The sequence below is a fragment of the Metopolophium dirhodum genome, chromosome 1 (assembly GCF_019925205.1).
Source record: "Metopolophium dirhodum isolate CAU chromosome 1, ASM1992520v1, whole genome shotgun sequence".
Classification (NCBI taxonomy): domain Eukaryota; kingdom Metazoa; phylum Arthropoda; class Insecta; order Hemiptera; family Aphididae; genus Metopolophium; species Metopolophium dirhodum.
The window spans coordinates 93,928,193-93,946,669 of NC_083560.1; the positions used below are offsets into that span (position 1 = coordinate 93,928,193).

General features: G+C 31.1%; 1 protein-coding gene across 2 annotated transcripts in view; it reads right to left on the reverse strand.

Annotated features, from left to right (window-relative positions):
- Positions 1–18,477, reverse strand: part of LOC132936997 (uncharacterized) — a 92,375-nt gene that overhangs the window by 50,550 nt on the left and 23,348 nt on the right. For both annotated transcript variants that reach the window (XM_061003824.1, XM_061003823.1), the window contains exons 9-10: positions 13,969–13,986; positions 3,709–3,732 (exon numbers count right to left, since the gene is read on the reverse strand). In XM_061003824.1, the coding sequence (XP_060859807.1) occupies positions 3,709–3,732; positions 13,969–13,986 (42 nt within the window). The remainder of the gene's footprint in view (positions 1–3,708; positions 3,733–13,968; positions 13,987–18,477) is intronic.

An 18,477-nucleotide genomic window follows, 5' to 3' on the forward strand; every position in this document is an offset into this window, starting at 1 on the left:
GGTCCCAAGCGTCTTTAACGTGAACAATCGCCGTACCTAATACGACGGTAGAATTGGTGCAGGCGGCACCCACAAACGAACTGGACCCGCCACTCGACGTGGTTGATTGCGATATCGGGTTAGTATTCTGAGTAGTGTTGTCTACAATTGGGGTTCGATCTTGCTCGCGATGTAGCAAGGTGTGATGACGTTTACTTTTGCACGACGAACAACCCTTCGTTGATTGACATGCATTGACCATGTGAGTCGGACTTATACACGCAAAACACAATTTACGAGCTAATACGGCCTCTCGTCGTTTATCTACAGACATACCGGCGAGCTTCGGACATTGATATATTCGGTGATCAGACTTATCACAACATAAACAGTTTCTAGATCTAACTTTGTTCGATGTAGACGTAGTAACGGCGAACACCGATTTTTTTGGTACAAATGATTTTTGGGACTGCGCCTTAGATTTTTCATGCGGTTTTATAGTAATATCAGGTTTACTAGAATTTATGTTCTCTAATACTCGACAGCGTTGTTATACGAAATTGAGTAACTCGTCGAACGTTGGAATTGTAGAATTCGACGCATTGGATTCGAATAATTGAATCGTCATCGGATCGAGAACTCGGGATCCCATGTGGAATAATAAAAAACTTGAAAGGTCGTTGACACCGAGTGCTTTAATTATGGCTACATTTTCTTTGAATGTGTTGATAAACGACGTCAAAGCAGGTAACGACTGATGTGTAATAGGTTTGAATGCAAATAGTTTATCTAAGTGTGCCGACGCTAGCAGACGCTTATTATCAAACCGAGCGGACAGTACTTCCCAAGCGAGGGCGTAATTGTTCGCAGACAGCGGTATTGACTTGACAACAGCGAGAGCGTCATCCGATAAACACGACAATAAATAGTGAAAACGTTCGGCATCACCAATGCCGGTGTTGTCGTGTACGAGAGATATATAAATATCGCGGAACGAGCGCCATTCCAACAAACTACCGTCGAAACTAGGCAGCTGAATTTTCGGTAACGGAACGAATTGTTGTGGCGTGGACACGATGGACGACGAAGACGACGATTTGATTTCGGAGACACTCGTGGGAACGACACTCGCGACGACTGAAACACATTTGTGGCCAAGAGAGCATCGTCTAAAAAGTTCCAAAAAAAAAAAATGCAAAATGCCTCAACTTCCGAGCCCTAGTAATAAGTGAATACTATTCAAAAGTAGTAATAATGTATAAATGAGGCCTTAACCTGTATTAGTATTATAACTAAGGCGCACACAAAACGATCCACCGTAATAACAGTTTAAATATAAAATAATAAAATTCATATAATGAACAAAAACAAACATTTCGATTGATAATACAATAATAATAATATAATGATACGACCTGCTACCGGTGACATAGCACAGAGATGGAACAACTGGTCTAATGTGACGACAGTGAGATATTGACGTGTGTGTGTGTGTGTTCGTGTGTGTGTCAATGACTAACAATATCAAACGGTTGGCTCACGCTGCGCTTTACGTGGACGGGTGATAATAATGAGCCGTAAACTTTTTTTATTTTTAATCTAAAATTCAAGAACTTATACAACCTAGTATACTAAAATAAAGGTACAAAAAAGGTGTGTGTCAGAGTTTGTATCTGACGCTCAATGTTGATGTGTTAACATCTTTTACGCCTTATTTTGGTCGGTTCAGATTTTTGGAATTAATAACTTTTTTCAACAAAATTTAAGAATATGTGTAATTTTATTTTCATTTATAATGTGTCAGGTAATTAAGATGATACAGAATCGGGTGAAATGGCTGATTGAGGTCCGGGTAATTTTGGCAGGCGGGGAATAAGGGATTCGTGATAGCTGAAATATGTTACATAAACTTGTGTTTGTAATGTATCCAACCCCCGTTGGAAAACAACATCAATGGTTGTCCCATGTTGTGTTGTTGAATTCTGTTTGAGTTCATCTGTAGTCCGAATTGGTCTTTCAAGAACTCAAGCAGTGGCTGTACTTCAGAACCGTTGAAATTTTTGTTGAAATTTCTACTCCCAAGCATTGGTAAACTGTGATAGTTCTCCCCAAGGAGCGCTGATCCAGCTGGAGTTTATGGAAGAAGTACGAAATGTATATACTTCATAATGGCTTGGATTCGTTGACTTGGTGAGATGTATACCACTACCGCAAGTACTTTCTGTCCATTTTCCTACTTAAGTTCAGTTGTGCATATATCACCAATTGCTTCTACTGATACGCCCATGGCACTTGTTTGACGACTGATGAAGTATTATAATACTGCTCTCTTATGAGGTCAGTTTTAGAGTTTTCTTCAGTGATATGGAACCCTAAACATAAGAACCTAATAGATAAGCTGGATAAAATTAAATGGCACTTTCAAAGAGTAATGACACATAAGCTTGGTCATATTGATGTCTTCTTTGAGACCATGGCTATGGATTTAGGTATAAACCATTGGCTTCCAGGCGGTTATTCAATGACGTGGCTTTCATACATAAAATAATTAATAACAAAATATCATATCCAGAGTTTTAAAAAAAAATACATTTTTAGGTATCAACTTTTAATCCAAGAAATCATTGTCACTTTTTTGATTCCAAATTGCTCTACTAACATTGTCAAGTTCAGATCGGAGTATCACCATTTAGATGAATGTAAAAATGTAGCAAATTTAATTTTTTTTTTTATTCGTTAATTATATTTTAAAAAAATATATTGAATAACCAAACTAAATTAGCTATTTTGTATTTAGTATTTATAACTAACAATTAATTGTATATACGTTTGATTGGATAACTTCAAAATTTTTTATTTATAAATTTCTTCTCATTTTTGCACTGTATTATTTGCAATATTATATTAATATATATAATTATATACAATCTGTTCTGCCCGACGTTCTTCATGCATATGATTTGTATTTTTAATAAATATATTTGTACAAAATTGATATGCCATATTGTATCTAATTTATTATTATATAATTGATCCCGCACACTTCGTTGTCCATTAAAAATGTCTATATATTTTTTTAATTAATTGACTCTACGTACTGTACTTACACATTGTACTCGTAGTTAATTTTGGATAATTATAGAATTTTTCGTCACATTAATCGTTTCCTTGATTTTTTATAATTTTCTTTAGATTTCTAGTGGATGATTCGGAAATCTGGAGTTTTAATTTCTCATTGTATGATTGCAATTCCTATACCATTTTCTTCAAGGTTAAACAACTTCAAGGTACCAATACACTAGAATAAATTATTTCATTTGGTGGTAGATTTGCACCGACGACAATATTTTCATTAATTTTGCAATGCGGTCAGTTTGATAGTAACCCACTTAAATTATATTTGTTTATAATGACTAGCCATACTTCATAGATGCCATGGTTTTCATTGTTAACACTAACAAAATAAAATAATTGGAACAGCTCTAATTGCGTGAACTGTAAGAACAAAGCACTCGGTGTGGATAACGCTACTTATATAGTTTATAATATGATGAAAATATGTGGGAAAACTATATTTACTAAATACAATGTTAATATACTATAATTTTGAAATTTCTGTTTCCGTTCCTTGTTCCAACTATATACTATTTTATCAAATTATATAATATATTTTATTCCAATCAAAATGGTATTCGTGATGTTTATAATAAAATTATTGTAATTACTTGCCTTCATATTCTTTGGTTATTTCTTCTGTAAGAAAAAAAAATATTTTACAAATTATATACCTACAGAATGATATTAACACAATTAACCACGACTATACAGTTATATAAAGATAAATTAATAATAATTTAAGAAATATAAATGCATGCCTTAGAACATTTATAATACATTTTCTTCAAACTAAAGTGGTATTTTTGTAGTATATTATTGATACACTATTTAATACATAATACAACTAGGGGAACAGGGGGCTAAATGATACACTTTTGGTCATTATTGATTTTACTCGGAACCAGTTCAAAAAAATGTCACTTTTTTTTCTGTTTCAGATATATATAGGTATAATGATTAAAGTCACTGGACATTGAAAACTTAGAAAATATTTTTTATATATGAAAAAAATTCTTCAAAAAAAAAAAAAATAATGTAACACATTACCCCATGGTGGGGCGATGTGTTACAGCACCCGGGGTAAATTGATACAAAAAATTTATAATGACTACTAAATAGAATAATGACAAACTATTGTAAATTAAAACATTTTTTTTTAATCAAATACATTTTCCGTGCATACAAATATTGTTAACATTGTAAATATACATGTATATAATATACCTTTATTTCAAAATACATTTTTCAAACTACCTTTCTTAGGCAAATAAATTATTAAACATGTGTCAACATTTTATTAGAAAATTGAAAGTTAAACATAAACAACCTAAACAGAAATAAATATAATGACAACAACTAGATACTAGAATTTATATCAAATTATCTCTTAGGTAAACTTAATTATTAAATTAGGTAAATAATTAATTAAAAACATAATCAGTCCATTAGAAACACTTTCTTTGGTAAATAAAACATACTTTTTAAATATTCATAATTATTAAAAATAAAATCATTCCATTAGGCACACCTTCTTTGGTTATTAAAAATAAAAAATGTAGACACCATTAAATTATTGTAAAAAAAAATTAGTCCATTGAACACATGGCACAAGTAAAAGTGTCAAGATTTTTTTTAGTCGTGCAAGTTACATGAGCCCAGAGCTTGCATTGTAAACATTGTACCCAATGTTTTTCAGACTTTCTCGACTGTGAATATGGCCCACTACACATCAGACAAAACGTTTCCATTTCTTCATCTTCTGCATCTACTGTAGTGTGTGACTTAGCAAGTTTCAGTTTTTTACATGCTTTTACTTTTTTTGGATATTTTATTGCCATTTTGTTTTTCTTTTCTTGTCTTATATTATGCTCATTTTGAATTTTTTCCTTTTCAGGAGTATCTGTTAAAATAGTAGATTTTCTTTTTCTCACTTGACGTTTACCATCCATTTTACGAGCACCAGCTTTTGGAAATGGTCGAATTAGTTCAGGTGACACATGATTGTCAGATGTTTTATTCTGAACCAATTCTGAAGTGGTAGGAGGTTCAATTGGCTGATCAATATTATTGTTATTATTTTCATTAGTTTTATTATTATTAGTTACATCATAAGAAACATCTTGTGAACCGTCGTTCATTTCTTGTGGTCGATCGACTAGACCAGCATTATTTTCAATAATTATATTATTAGTTATATCATAAGAAACATCTTGTGAACCGTCATTCATTTCCTGTGGTCGATCAGTTACATAGCTCGGCATGAAATCTTCCTCAGTAAATATATCCGGATTGTAAGGATATATTCCTGATACTTTAAAACCAGATTGAATGTTGGACATTGTAGCAGCCATTGGTAATGCCTGTTTGACAATAAATGGTATATCGTAAATAGTCATTGGTCTCCCATGGTTAGAGCGCATCCAAGAATCACTGAACTTATGAGTAAACGTTTTAAATGACCTAAAGACAGATCGATCCAATGGTTGCAGCTTATGGGAGCAATGAGGAGGGAAGGATAATAATATTATACCATTGGATTTACAATAATTTAGTACTTCAATGTTTAAATGAGAATCGTGATTATCTAAGAGTAAAAGAACTGGTTTCTCAATAGATGGTTTTACATTTTTGGTAAAATGTTTGATGAAGATTAAAAAATCATTTCCAGTCATCCACCCTGATTGGTTTGCACTACCTACAGATCCAACTGGGGCATTTGTTAAGAACCACGGTTTCATTTTCTTTCTAGGGAAAATTAACATTGGGGGCACTGTGTTTCCTATGGCACTTACAGCTAAAGCTACCGTTACTAGTGTGCCTCTTTCACCTGATGTTATTGAACCCACTTGTTTTGTCCCTTTGACAGCTATAACTTTAGCTGGCCTATGCACAGTTGTAACTCCTGTCTCGTCAACATTATATATATTATGGGGTTCAAACTTAAAACGATCATATAATGAACATAAGTTATCAAAAAACTGTTTAACATTATGTTTGTTAAAGCTTGTGGCTCTGCTTAGACTTGTAGCTTGAGGTGTCCTCACTGATAAATCATTATTTCTTTTCAAAAATGAATACAACCAATCTTCACCAGCACAAAGATTATCATACCAATTACTAGGCATTTTGCAATTATTTACTTGTCCATATTGAAAAGCCAAATTTCTTAGATCAAAACCAGTAAGCCCAAAATATATTCGAGACGACTGTTTCACATACGCCGATAATTCTACTTCTTGTTCTGTCGAAAATACTGTTTTTTTTTGTCCAGCCAATTGTAGCAGGTAGTTTTAAATCTAAAAAAAAATATACCAAATAACTACCTATAATTAAATGACATTTAAAAAAAACGAATATAATATAATATAATAAACATACTAGGATCAGTTATTTTTATTTTATAACGTTGTAATGTCATGACATTTACATTATGTTTTTTAGCAGCATCACGGAGGCTCATTTTACCATCAATTACTTCTTGGACCGCTTTATCATAGATAACTTGTGGTGTTGTACCAAAACTGGTCTTTCTTTTGTAATTTCTTACCATATTAATCACTTCTAAATATAAAACAAAATATCAAATAGGCACCAAGATAGGTAGGTAAACGGTTTTATGATTATAAACTGTGGTCGGGGTTAACTGTTACATCAAATTGTATAACAGTTTACCCCGTAACAATTGGCCCCGTTCGGCCATTTTAAGTTGTTTTAGTTATAACACATTGAATATTTTACATGCAAAAGAAATTCCAACATAATTTCATTGAGTAGATATTGTGTAAGAAAATTAGTTAAAAAAACTTACCTTACGTGACAATTTGACGGGAATTAGTTAACAAGTCTTGGACGTAAAATTATTTTTTTTTTAATCAAAATTCATGTTTTGTGTAATAACTGTTTCTATTTATTTGTGTTCGAGTTGGCTTATCAATATCTAATTGACCATCATGGAAGCCGATAATTTGGTCAAAAAATTACAGTGTTACCAACATCGTACAAAAAGTAACGGCTATTGTAACACATTGCCCCGTGTAACACTTAGCCCCCTGTTCCCCTATACAGTTTAAATGACACATGATGGGATAGGATAAAAAGAAAGTCGCTTAAATAATGTGATTATATTGCAAAAGTCACATGTGTTATCACGATGTCTCTTATCACAGCATGACATACCATTATAACATGATCTATATTATATTATTTGATGATTTTTTTTATATTTCCCTGGAACCTAATAGTAGGGTAGACGATGATTTCGAAGGACCATTCGATAGATTGAACTTGTAGTAAGCTTATCTACCGAAAATATTCAAGGCGTCAAGGCTAGGCAACCAAAATTGTATGCACGATTAACGCTTCAGACAACGACCATATGACAGCACCTACTTCCAATATATGGGCAATTCAACACACAGCCTAAAGATGTGATGGTGGGTAGCAATGACGCGACAACGGACAGCAAGCAATTGACATGTACCGAAACGCGAAGGTGTAAACGATACAAGCTATATAATGGGAAATAGGATTGTGCAGTTTAATTATACAGAGTGGGGGTATCTGTAGTCGGATCTGTCCAATTGTTACAATATGGATTGAACGATCCAAAATATCCTAGAATCAGTGACTGTGGTGGGGGCAGATGGTTGGTCGATCCACAGCGTATTGCACCTAGACGACCTGGGTGGCCTCTCACACAACGCACAATAGTTGCTGTCGGAATTACGTTAACGGAGAGTGATGCCAATAATTAAGCCGATGATGTCGTAATGATCACCGTATACTTAATTCTTATTGACTATAATTAATCTGGACTATAATACAGAAACAAGAGCTGAGAGGTAATATAACAGGGACCAAATAAATAAATACTCACCGAATTGTAAGCGATATAATACGATTTATTGGTAGTCGTTGCATAATAATTACGATCAGTAGATTCAATATTCGTGAAACCAGAGAAAAATACAATGATTATTGTGTCATATTACTGATGAAATAATCATGAAAAGTGTAAAATGAAAATAATTTAAACGAATACAAACGAAACGGGAGTTGTTTTAATAGCGAGCATGAACAGAGCACGAACAAACAATAATACGAACTCTTTTTAGGTTATGTCAACAACGTAAAAAGAGACACAAAATAAAATATAAATTATGGTGTTATTTACATTGATTTAGCAAAGACATTAGAATTACTTTTGTATGGAATGAATCATGTGTATAATGCACAGGAAGAGATGGTAAAGAGCGGAGAGATAAGAGTTGTCCACTGTGCGTGCTATGCGTTATCGCCGCTACAATTAATGTGGTGACGGAAATTCTGACAACAGTTAGTGGCATGAACACTAATTTTATGATTGTACAATAATTTGTGCAAGTGAGGAGGAAGTAATATTATCGAAGGTTCCACCTTAGTTGTAATATACAAGGGTAAAATTTGTGGGATATTCACTTAAGTATAATATTTAAACTTATATCAGGTTCCCTAAAAACTTAATAAAATTACAATTATTTTACAAACTTGCGTACTGTAAACTAGCTTAGACATTCCATGTCATACAAGTTTAATATGTAAATTAAAGTTGCTTTATTAGTTAATTTAATTATAAGAATACAAAAATATTGTGAATTTATGATATAATTTAAACCACATGCAGGTTTAAAACAAAATAAATGTTGATTTGGTATCAGTGATAACCTATGGAAGAATATATAGTTGATCCGTACATGTTACAACTATAGCAGAAAGAACTAGGTACTAAGATGAGTGAAAATCATAGAATTACATTAACAAAATAATGTATTAAATAACTTCCATAGTTTATTGGCCCATGAGGCAAGACATTATAAACCGTTTTGTAATTTATGTCAATCATTTGTATTTTTATTTGTTACGTTGCATCTTTATGTAGAATTATGTATCTTTATTTATTATCTTTACGTTTCATATTTCTATATCAAAAACTACTAAACGCCAGGATACAACGTTGTTTAAGGCAGCAGATATAAAATGTATAAAGAGTTATAAAGAGTTAATAATTTGATTCGATCAACTTGTACTTGAAATAGTTCAGTTTAAAAACCACAAATCTAGAACTTAAGCTATACAATTTTTAAAAATAACTTTCCTATTACAACTGATAAGCTTAAAAGTTTTTATATAAAATCGATTATCTTACTTTCACATTCTAAAGGTAATATACAATTGTAAATTAAACAAATATTTTTATAAACGTATTAAATTTAACAATATTTTTTGGTTAGGGAATTCACATTTCCTGAAATTGGACCTTTTGCTCTGCTAATATTTGCGGTCTTGTTCCTTGTAAATTAATTTTCATTAACATACTGACGCCCTTATTGCCTCCTAGTCTCATCTCCTCATAATAATATAACCGAAACAACTCAACCTGTTTTCTCGAATTTTGTCTAAAATGTATGCCATGCTAGCCATGTTTCCTCTAATGAGTTACTTTTTTTTCTCTCCTCCCTAATTACTCGTCCATTGCATTATCTTTACTGCTACAACAGACCTCTCTTCAACTATATTGTATCACTGTCCGACATTCCAAGCCATACAAAATGACCAGCCACATGAACCCATTATAAAATCTTTTAATCTTAACGGTATTATTTTGGCCTTTGTCACACAAAATATTCGATACTTATCTCCCCTTCGTCCATACAAAAATAAAAGTATTTATGTCGTAATTTTAAAAACCACATTTCTTGGCAAACAATACGTGTTAATAAACAATATCATAATAAAATTGACTTAAGCCCTTTCTCTTAAAAACCGTCCATACTATTGTATTATTAGCTGGATATCCCGGTTTCGCCCGTATACAGTTTTGTAACAAATCCTTTACAATATACGCTATATAGGTGTACCTATCTCGGTTTGAGTGTATCTCAGTTTTAGTGTACTTCAGTTACTGTGTGCATGCTATTACAACAATTTTGGTGATCGACTGTGTAGTCTAGTTCTCATTGTATAGTTAATACAAAAATACAAAAATAATAATTAATTTACGGGTCTGGGTCGAAATCCCGACAATTATAATCCCGACATGTAAAATCCCGACATACCAAATCCCGACAAATCACAATACCGACAGTTTAAAATCCCGACAAGTCACAGTACCGACTGTTTAAAATCCCGACAAATCATAATACCGACGGTTTAAAATCCCAAACATATTTACATAATATTATCATGTTCATTATTCAACAATTTCATTTAAAAACTCAAACAATACATTACACTACAATAATTGTAGTAATATAATGTAATTATTACATTATATTTATACTATTATGTATTCATTAATCATTATTTAATAATTTATTTTAATAACTCAAGCAATACATTACACTACAATTACATTATATTTATACTATTATATTCGTTAATCATTATTTAAAAATTTAATTTAAAAACACAAAAAAATGTATATTATATTTAATATTTATATAAGTACATCATAATTTATATTATTATTTTCATTATTGGATTTAATATTCGGAATGTGACCGCCGATCGTCATTGAACAAAAAAATTAAAAAAATATATAAAACTACATCGATATATTATGAGCCAAACCCCGTAAAAATTCTAAGACACTCCTATTTGTTATATCTTTATATACCGTCATTATTCTTTTCTCTCTGTCAATTATTTGTTTTTTCTGTTTCGGTTTTGGTTCTCCACGATTAATGCATTCAATTTCCAAGTCAACTCGTTGTTGTTCTTTCTGAAGCTCCTCTATCATTGTATAGACTCCAACATGAGGTTTACCAACCAAAGTTGACCAACGTCGATGCCAAGCTTCGACAATATTTTGTGTCCTAGGAATTCCGTGGTCCATTAATTCTGACACAGACCAAAGTTTGGGCGGAAAAAGTGGGTCTGTGCGTATAATATTACCATTTCTTTGGTTTCGGCGACGAATCCGGCCATGTACATAATTGTCTTCAAACCATTGGACAACTTCTTCAGCTTCAGGAGGAAATGTCGCTTTAAGTTCATCAAATGCTGCAGGTATATTACGTAGACTGTTACGAATATAGGTGTTGTGTGTATTTTGTTTAAAGAGCAAAAATATAGATTTTTACGAGAAATGGCCAGTGGTAATGTGTCATTGAGGTGTACCAAAAAAAAAAATGTTATGTATCATAATTTATGATTTATTAATATTAATATAATATAGTATACATATAATATCATTTTTATAAGATATATCAATTTTGAAAAACTACTTATATAAAATATTTATTTTGGCGCAAATGATATGTCATTTTCGTACCTTTGGCGCTTATGTCATATAACCAATTTATTAATTTGTCTTTCCGGTTAATGAAATAATAACTTACCTGTGCAGGCCATTAGTTTTCTTTTTTCGCAGCACCAATAATATATGTCCTCTCGATTCTTGTCTTTTGTCATTAAATATCCCTTGACACATATTTTGGCATTTCCTTTTTGAGATGGGATAATTTGACATATTTCACTCATAATTAAAAAACTCCTAACTTATATTTAAAACAAAGGTACTATACAATTAACACGCAAAAATACGTTTGTTCAGTTGAAATGTTCGATCGTTCTCTGAGACTTGGGACAAGTAATTGAGCGTTTTAGATAATATAGGTACTAAATTAAACTTTTATAAGATAAGATAAAATTATTTTATTTTGTCGATATTTTGAACTGTCGGTATTTTGAACTGTCGGTATTTTAGACTGTCGGGATTTTGGTTTCGGGTTTTTGACCATTCGGGATTTTGAACTGTCGGTATTTTGAACTGTCGGTATTTTAGACTGTCGGGATTTTGGTTTCGGGTTTTTGACCATTCGGGATTATCATTGTCGGGATTTTGAACGCCTCCCTTAATTTACATTGTCATGAAGTTAGCCCTCCACCTTCATAAATATATTCTAATATAGTGCAATTATTTAGCAATTTAATTGCAAATAATTGCAAATTTATTTTCAGAATTTGCTAATCAAGTACAAATTGGGAAATTTATCTTTCTTACTGAACTTAACGATCAACTTAATAATCTTAATGATATAAGGTGGACCCTCCTCTTCACTTAATTCAATCTGTTTCAAACCAACGTCAATAATAAAACAAATCAATTGCAAACAATTGCAATTTAATTTTTAGAATTTGCAAACAAATATCGTAATTTTGACGATTTTTTTCAGAGGTAATTTAGGTACCTATACAATTTGTGAAAACAATAATTTAATTTTTTTAGTATAATAAAACCTAATATAATTCTAAATATTTTGTATTATATGTCTACTTACGTATAACATAAATAATTTTTTTATAATATAATAATCGATTAATTTTTAGATTCTGAGCGATGCGATGAATGTATTGATTTTACAATTATTATTTATACACATGATTTTTAAATCATAAGTTCACAGACCGTCTTCGCCCAGATTCGTTTTCGTTTATATCATTGAATTAAAATGTAACCCTTTATACACTACCTACAATACTGCATATCGCTGCCCACTTGCCCGTTTTTTTTTTTTAATAATTGAAAAAAAAATTGTAATTATTACAATGTTATGTCAAAAGTAGTTGATAAAAATAATAAATTTATTATATGCTATAGTTAATTTTAAATTATTATCTCTTGTACAGATTTGAATAACTCGTATGATTAGACAGATTCAAGACAAATTACTATTTTTACAAAATTATATTATATGCACATATTGTTTTGGAAACTACTAATTTTCCAAACGACCAATTTACCAAATGTCCAATTTCAGACAACCGATTTTATTACGACCAATATTGACTGTACCCTCCAGACCCCCCCCCCTTCCCGAACCAAAGAATCCATAGATTCTAAGTAGAAACTTGAACCTATTCACATACACTGACAAACTAAATCTCCCCACATCTTCATCACATGCCTAATCCTGATAATTTGTCGACAACATTCTCCAAATTAATTCATATTCATATCTGTTTAACTAATACTTAATTCCTTCCCGGTTCCCTTGTACCTATCACTGTTCACCATCACCACTCTATAAACAACTTCTTCCATGCTTTTTCCAAAAAACAGTATTTTCTGCCAACATAAATAGCACCATGATAGCACCTCACCCTTATATAATTCTTAATCTCGTTCATTAATCATAAACCCGGATTAAGATAATTTAGGGCCCGGGGCCAAATAATTTTAGGGGCCCATTAACACAATCAAAAAATTGCTGAACCAATATATTTAAGAGATGACATTTTTTTTACTATATAGGTATATTATATTTAATTATTTAAATACTTTTTTATAAAATGATAGTGCTTAAACAATGAACATAACAAATAATAAATATTATTGTATGAATGTGTTTATTATTCTAGGTAATATTCAAAAGTTAACATAAAAAACAGTTTTATTTAATCTAACCTACCTAGTCATAATGTTTCACTTTTAATCGTCGTAAATTCGTAATCAACGGTATTCACTGTACTTGGGTTGGCCTATAAATCCCATTTCCTTACAATTATCATCCTGCTAAAAATAGACAATATTGTCAGCATTATAATAATAACATATCAATTATCGATATATTATAGCAATATAGCCTATGGGAAACCTAAATGTATTTTATTCTATTATTTCTGATGTAATAAAAAAAAATAGTATCCCTAAGGGGCCCACTAATGTTTGATATCTGTTGTGGGCCCGGGGTCATGACCCACTCTGGCTCCCCTTAATCCGGGTTTGATTAAACATTACAAAGTTGAAAGTATAACAGATAAAGCTCAAAGCTGATCTATTTATTATAAAATATTAGGTAAAATAGTATAAACAATGAATCATATGCTTACTTTTAGAGGATTTTATCGCTATATTAAGGTAATTAATTGATTACTTTATGCATCATACACTATTAGAATATTTCAATAATTTTGTTTAGGATAATTATTTTCATGACAAATAAAATACACCAATTTAATTTATAGAACTGTCGACAAAAATGCATTTATATTGAAACAGAAATGTACCAAAAATAGTCGTATATTTACATTATACGTTATAAATGCTAGTTTTTATTAATTTTAGTAGTTTTGGTAACGTACTAGGTATAAAAATTATTGAAATACATGAACTATACATTTATTTACAATATTCGAGCAAACAAAAAATCGTCTTTATTACTCATCATCAAATATCTTGTATAGACCATTTTCCCCACATATTACATACCTATAATAATATGGTTAAAGGACCATACAACACAAAAATCATAATTTTTTTTTTGTCTATTATTATTATTACGAATTCGCATAAACAAAAAATTTAAATAAAAGTTGTCAACGGTGATTCGCTCTACCTATAGTTACAGCGTTTTAAAAATGACGCGTGACGTCATAAGATCCACAGCTCTGTATCCGGGAAAAATAGACGCATTATCGGTTATCAAACTGTTCGACGACCGTTATTATTATTTTATTAGTGAAAACAATTTTATTTATACCTAGCACCACGGTCTTAGAATATAGAACGGACTTAATCGTATAATTATCTTAGTCCGTACTCCGTGGTATCTATCTAGTATCTACTTATGTCTTATAAATCTAAATTAATTAGTGATTCTGTCGATTTATTATCGCTTTTGATGAACATACGTATTACGTAAGCTCTTGGATATTTTTTCAATATCATTATTTTGTTTCATTTTCACATATACTCGTATACTCGTGGTAAGTACCAACCAATTTCAAAACAATATAATTATGTACAAATATATTTTATTTTATTTTAGTCCTACTTTAGCTGTTAGTAAATTTGATATCAGTTGACAGTTGTATTATTTATTTGTTTATTCCTCCTTATATACTTGGCAGTTAACGGGGTTTTATTTTATTTAGCATAATATACCATATCATAATATTTTTTAATTATAATGAAGTTCTTATTATTTCATATATTTTGTTATTACTGTAATGCTAAAGTGGAAAATATTCATAATTATACCAAGAGGAGCAATGTTGGCCGTACAAACTATATGTGAAAATAGGACATATTTTCAAATGGACGTCTCAGCTATTATCTGATAAACGACTTGTACGAAACATTTTAATGGGACCTGCTTCAACGTTATCCGGCAGAGCCGCCGAAAGTTGGTTTTGCCTATGATATATGTAATAGGTAAATTATTATGGGTGGGTTGGTGGGCGGGTGGGGTGGGTGGCTATAATGTAAAGACAAAATATAGGGACGAGGGCTTCAGTTTTACTGATTAAATGATATCATTAATATTTAATAGTGTTGTCAATGTTTGTATAAACTTATCTGTGGTTTGGTTATTATGGTCCACGAGTTTAAGTGGTTTAACCAGTGTTAACCATGTTAATGTTACGAAAATATTCGAAACGAATGGATATTTTTTGTACGAAAATAGAATTATCAATATGAATAATGAATATTATTATTCTTGGTGTGGAAACGTCGAATTAAGGCGAGTGGTTGGGCGCTGCATTGTTTCGACGGTCGATCTTATTAGTTATTAGGTATTCTATAGTATTTATGTCGACTTGTTCAAAAGTTTAAATCCACAATATTGTGTTTACTGTTTTTGTTTTGTGGTTGAATTTGAGTGTTGTCTTGTTGTTCTAAACATAATATATTTATATATAAATAAATTTAAAAATGAACTGTGATTTATGTGGAAAATTAAAAGTGAAATTAAACGATACCAATTGGGCACACCACATCAAAGCTTGTAAAAACAAAAATAAGAAAATTAAAGCGTTTTCAAGACATTGCAAGTTTTTTTCTCCAAACAGAGGTGCGTATTTATTTATTATAATATTTAAATCTTGTAAGTTTAGACAGTTTAGTATGCAATAGCTATATATCATAATATAGGTAGGTAGGTATTTATGTTGTGATTATTATTTAGATAATTAGATCAACTAAATACCTACATTTTTATTTAATATTAATAGAAAATAATCGAATTGATAAAGAAGAACCTTTACAGTGTTAGGAATTGTACCTATACAGGGGGTAGGGGTACAGAGTTGGACAGATACATGGTACATGATCTAGGAATTAAAAAAAGTATTTTTGAGTACATATAATTTTACAGAATCTGTGATAACTTATAGTAAATATAATTAAAGGCTAAAACCTACTTTTTTTAAAACAATAATGCATATTTATATTTTTTAACAGAGACAGAAAATACTGTTGATTGTGTTGAAACTTGGGAGGTCTAGAACCTCCAATAGTTGTAAAAGGTAAGCACGGTTAAAGGGAAAAACCTACAATTTTTAAACAATGCATATTTATATTTTTTAACAGAGACAGAAAATACTGTTGATTGTGTTGAAACTAGTACTCTAGAACCTCGTCCAGTTGTTAAAGGTAAATATAATTATAATATATTATAATTATATAAAATATAACAAATTTTGTTTATATAGATAACATATGTAAATGGGGAAAATGATCCGTGTCTTTTCATCAACAAACATTTAAGTCCTGAAGAAAAACAATTGATTTCTGCACTTGGACCGTGTCAACCATTAGCAGATGACTTATTTGGTTATCAATTTCCAAAAAATATCAATGGGAGGCATTTTAATGAACAGTAGTATTTCAGAGTGTTACCTGACGGCAAAAAAAATTGTTGGAGATTGGTTATCTTACTCGCCAAAATTAAATAAGGCCTTTTGCTTGCCTTGTATACTTTTTGGTTTGATAAAAATATTTCGTCAAGAACGTCTTGGGTAGTAAATGGTTATGATGGTTGGCAAAATGGTCGCAATAATATTAGTGCCCATGAATTAACTACATCACACATCAATTCATCTGTCGTATTAAAAATAAAAACAACTACTTTACCAATTTTTACCATCTCTAGAGTATGGCAGAAAATTAGAAATAGCAACTAACCAAAAAATTATTTCGGAACTTTTGATATTGTTATTTTTTTAGCACAACACAATATTGCATTTTGTGGAAACAAAGAAAATTGGTCATCTAACATTAAAGAAAACTTCAAAGATCTAGTTATTCTTATGGCATCTCAATCTCCTATTTTGTCATCTCATATGTCTCTAGTCAAGTCTAAAGGTAAAAAAGCAACTTCCTTTATTACTTGTGATTGACTGTGTTAGTCAATCTATTAAATGCACCATAAATAAAGATATATCTGAAGCATCATTTTTCAGTATTTCTATTGATTCGACTTTTGATGCATCTCGAACCGAACAAATTTCTTTTATAGCAAGGTATGTAAATAGTACTAATGATATTTTTGAAAGACTGCTTGCCCTCAAATCATCTGCGATTACAACAGGAGAAGTTCTGTTTAATATTTTTAAGAGTGTCATGGAAGAAAATCATCTTCAATGGAAAACTGCATTTAGTGGGGTCAGTAATACGATGGAGCTGGAAATATGTCAGGCGAACATAAAGGTTTGCAGTCTCGAATCAAATTGTAAAATAACCACGCTTTGTTCATATGGTGTTCAGACCGCTGGACCCCCCCCCCCCCCACACTCATCAGTTACGATTTTGGCTGCGCTGTTTTGACTCAAAATAAAATTGTAATAGGTGGTTCAAAATACATCGGTGCCCCTGTTATCCGGTGTATTATTTAATCAAATGAAAACATTTTGTTCGTCTTTAAAACTTGCATTTTTTTCAAGAACAGTTTATGATAAAATTATTAATACAACTCCTGTAGTAAAACTAATTTAGGATCAACCCAGACAAAATAATATAAACGAACTACATGAGTTCGATGTTTGGCACTTATCAAAAAGTTTGAAAAAACGATTAAAAACTCTAGAAAAAAATGATCATAGTGCTTTTATGTGGAAAACAATTATAATAAAACCACTTATGATGGTCTGCTCAAACGTGCGATGGTAATGGAACTGTATTAGTTGAACAATTTTCATCAGTTTCTGTATCACATTTCAAATATCCACCAGCGGAATGATAATGAACAGATAAAAAAATGTGAGCATGATCCACTCACCGATGAAGAAACAAAAAATAAACTCTGAATTCCTAAAAATGGTGATTCGTATATTTTGCGTTAAAAAAAATTGTTACTGCCAAAGATTTATTGAAAGATTTGCATCATGCTAAAAATTTTATTCACACATACCGCCTAGAGTCATACCTCAACACACGTTTAAAGTACATGCCAAAACGTATACATTTGAAGTACGAAGGCATGCATATTCAATCAATAATTGCTATATTAGATCATAACGATAATTCCGACAAAAAAATAATTGGAGATAAAATGGTTTATTCCAAACCTCTAAGAAAGTATACAATAAAAAATACAAAGTCAATTTGACTGCTCCGGT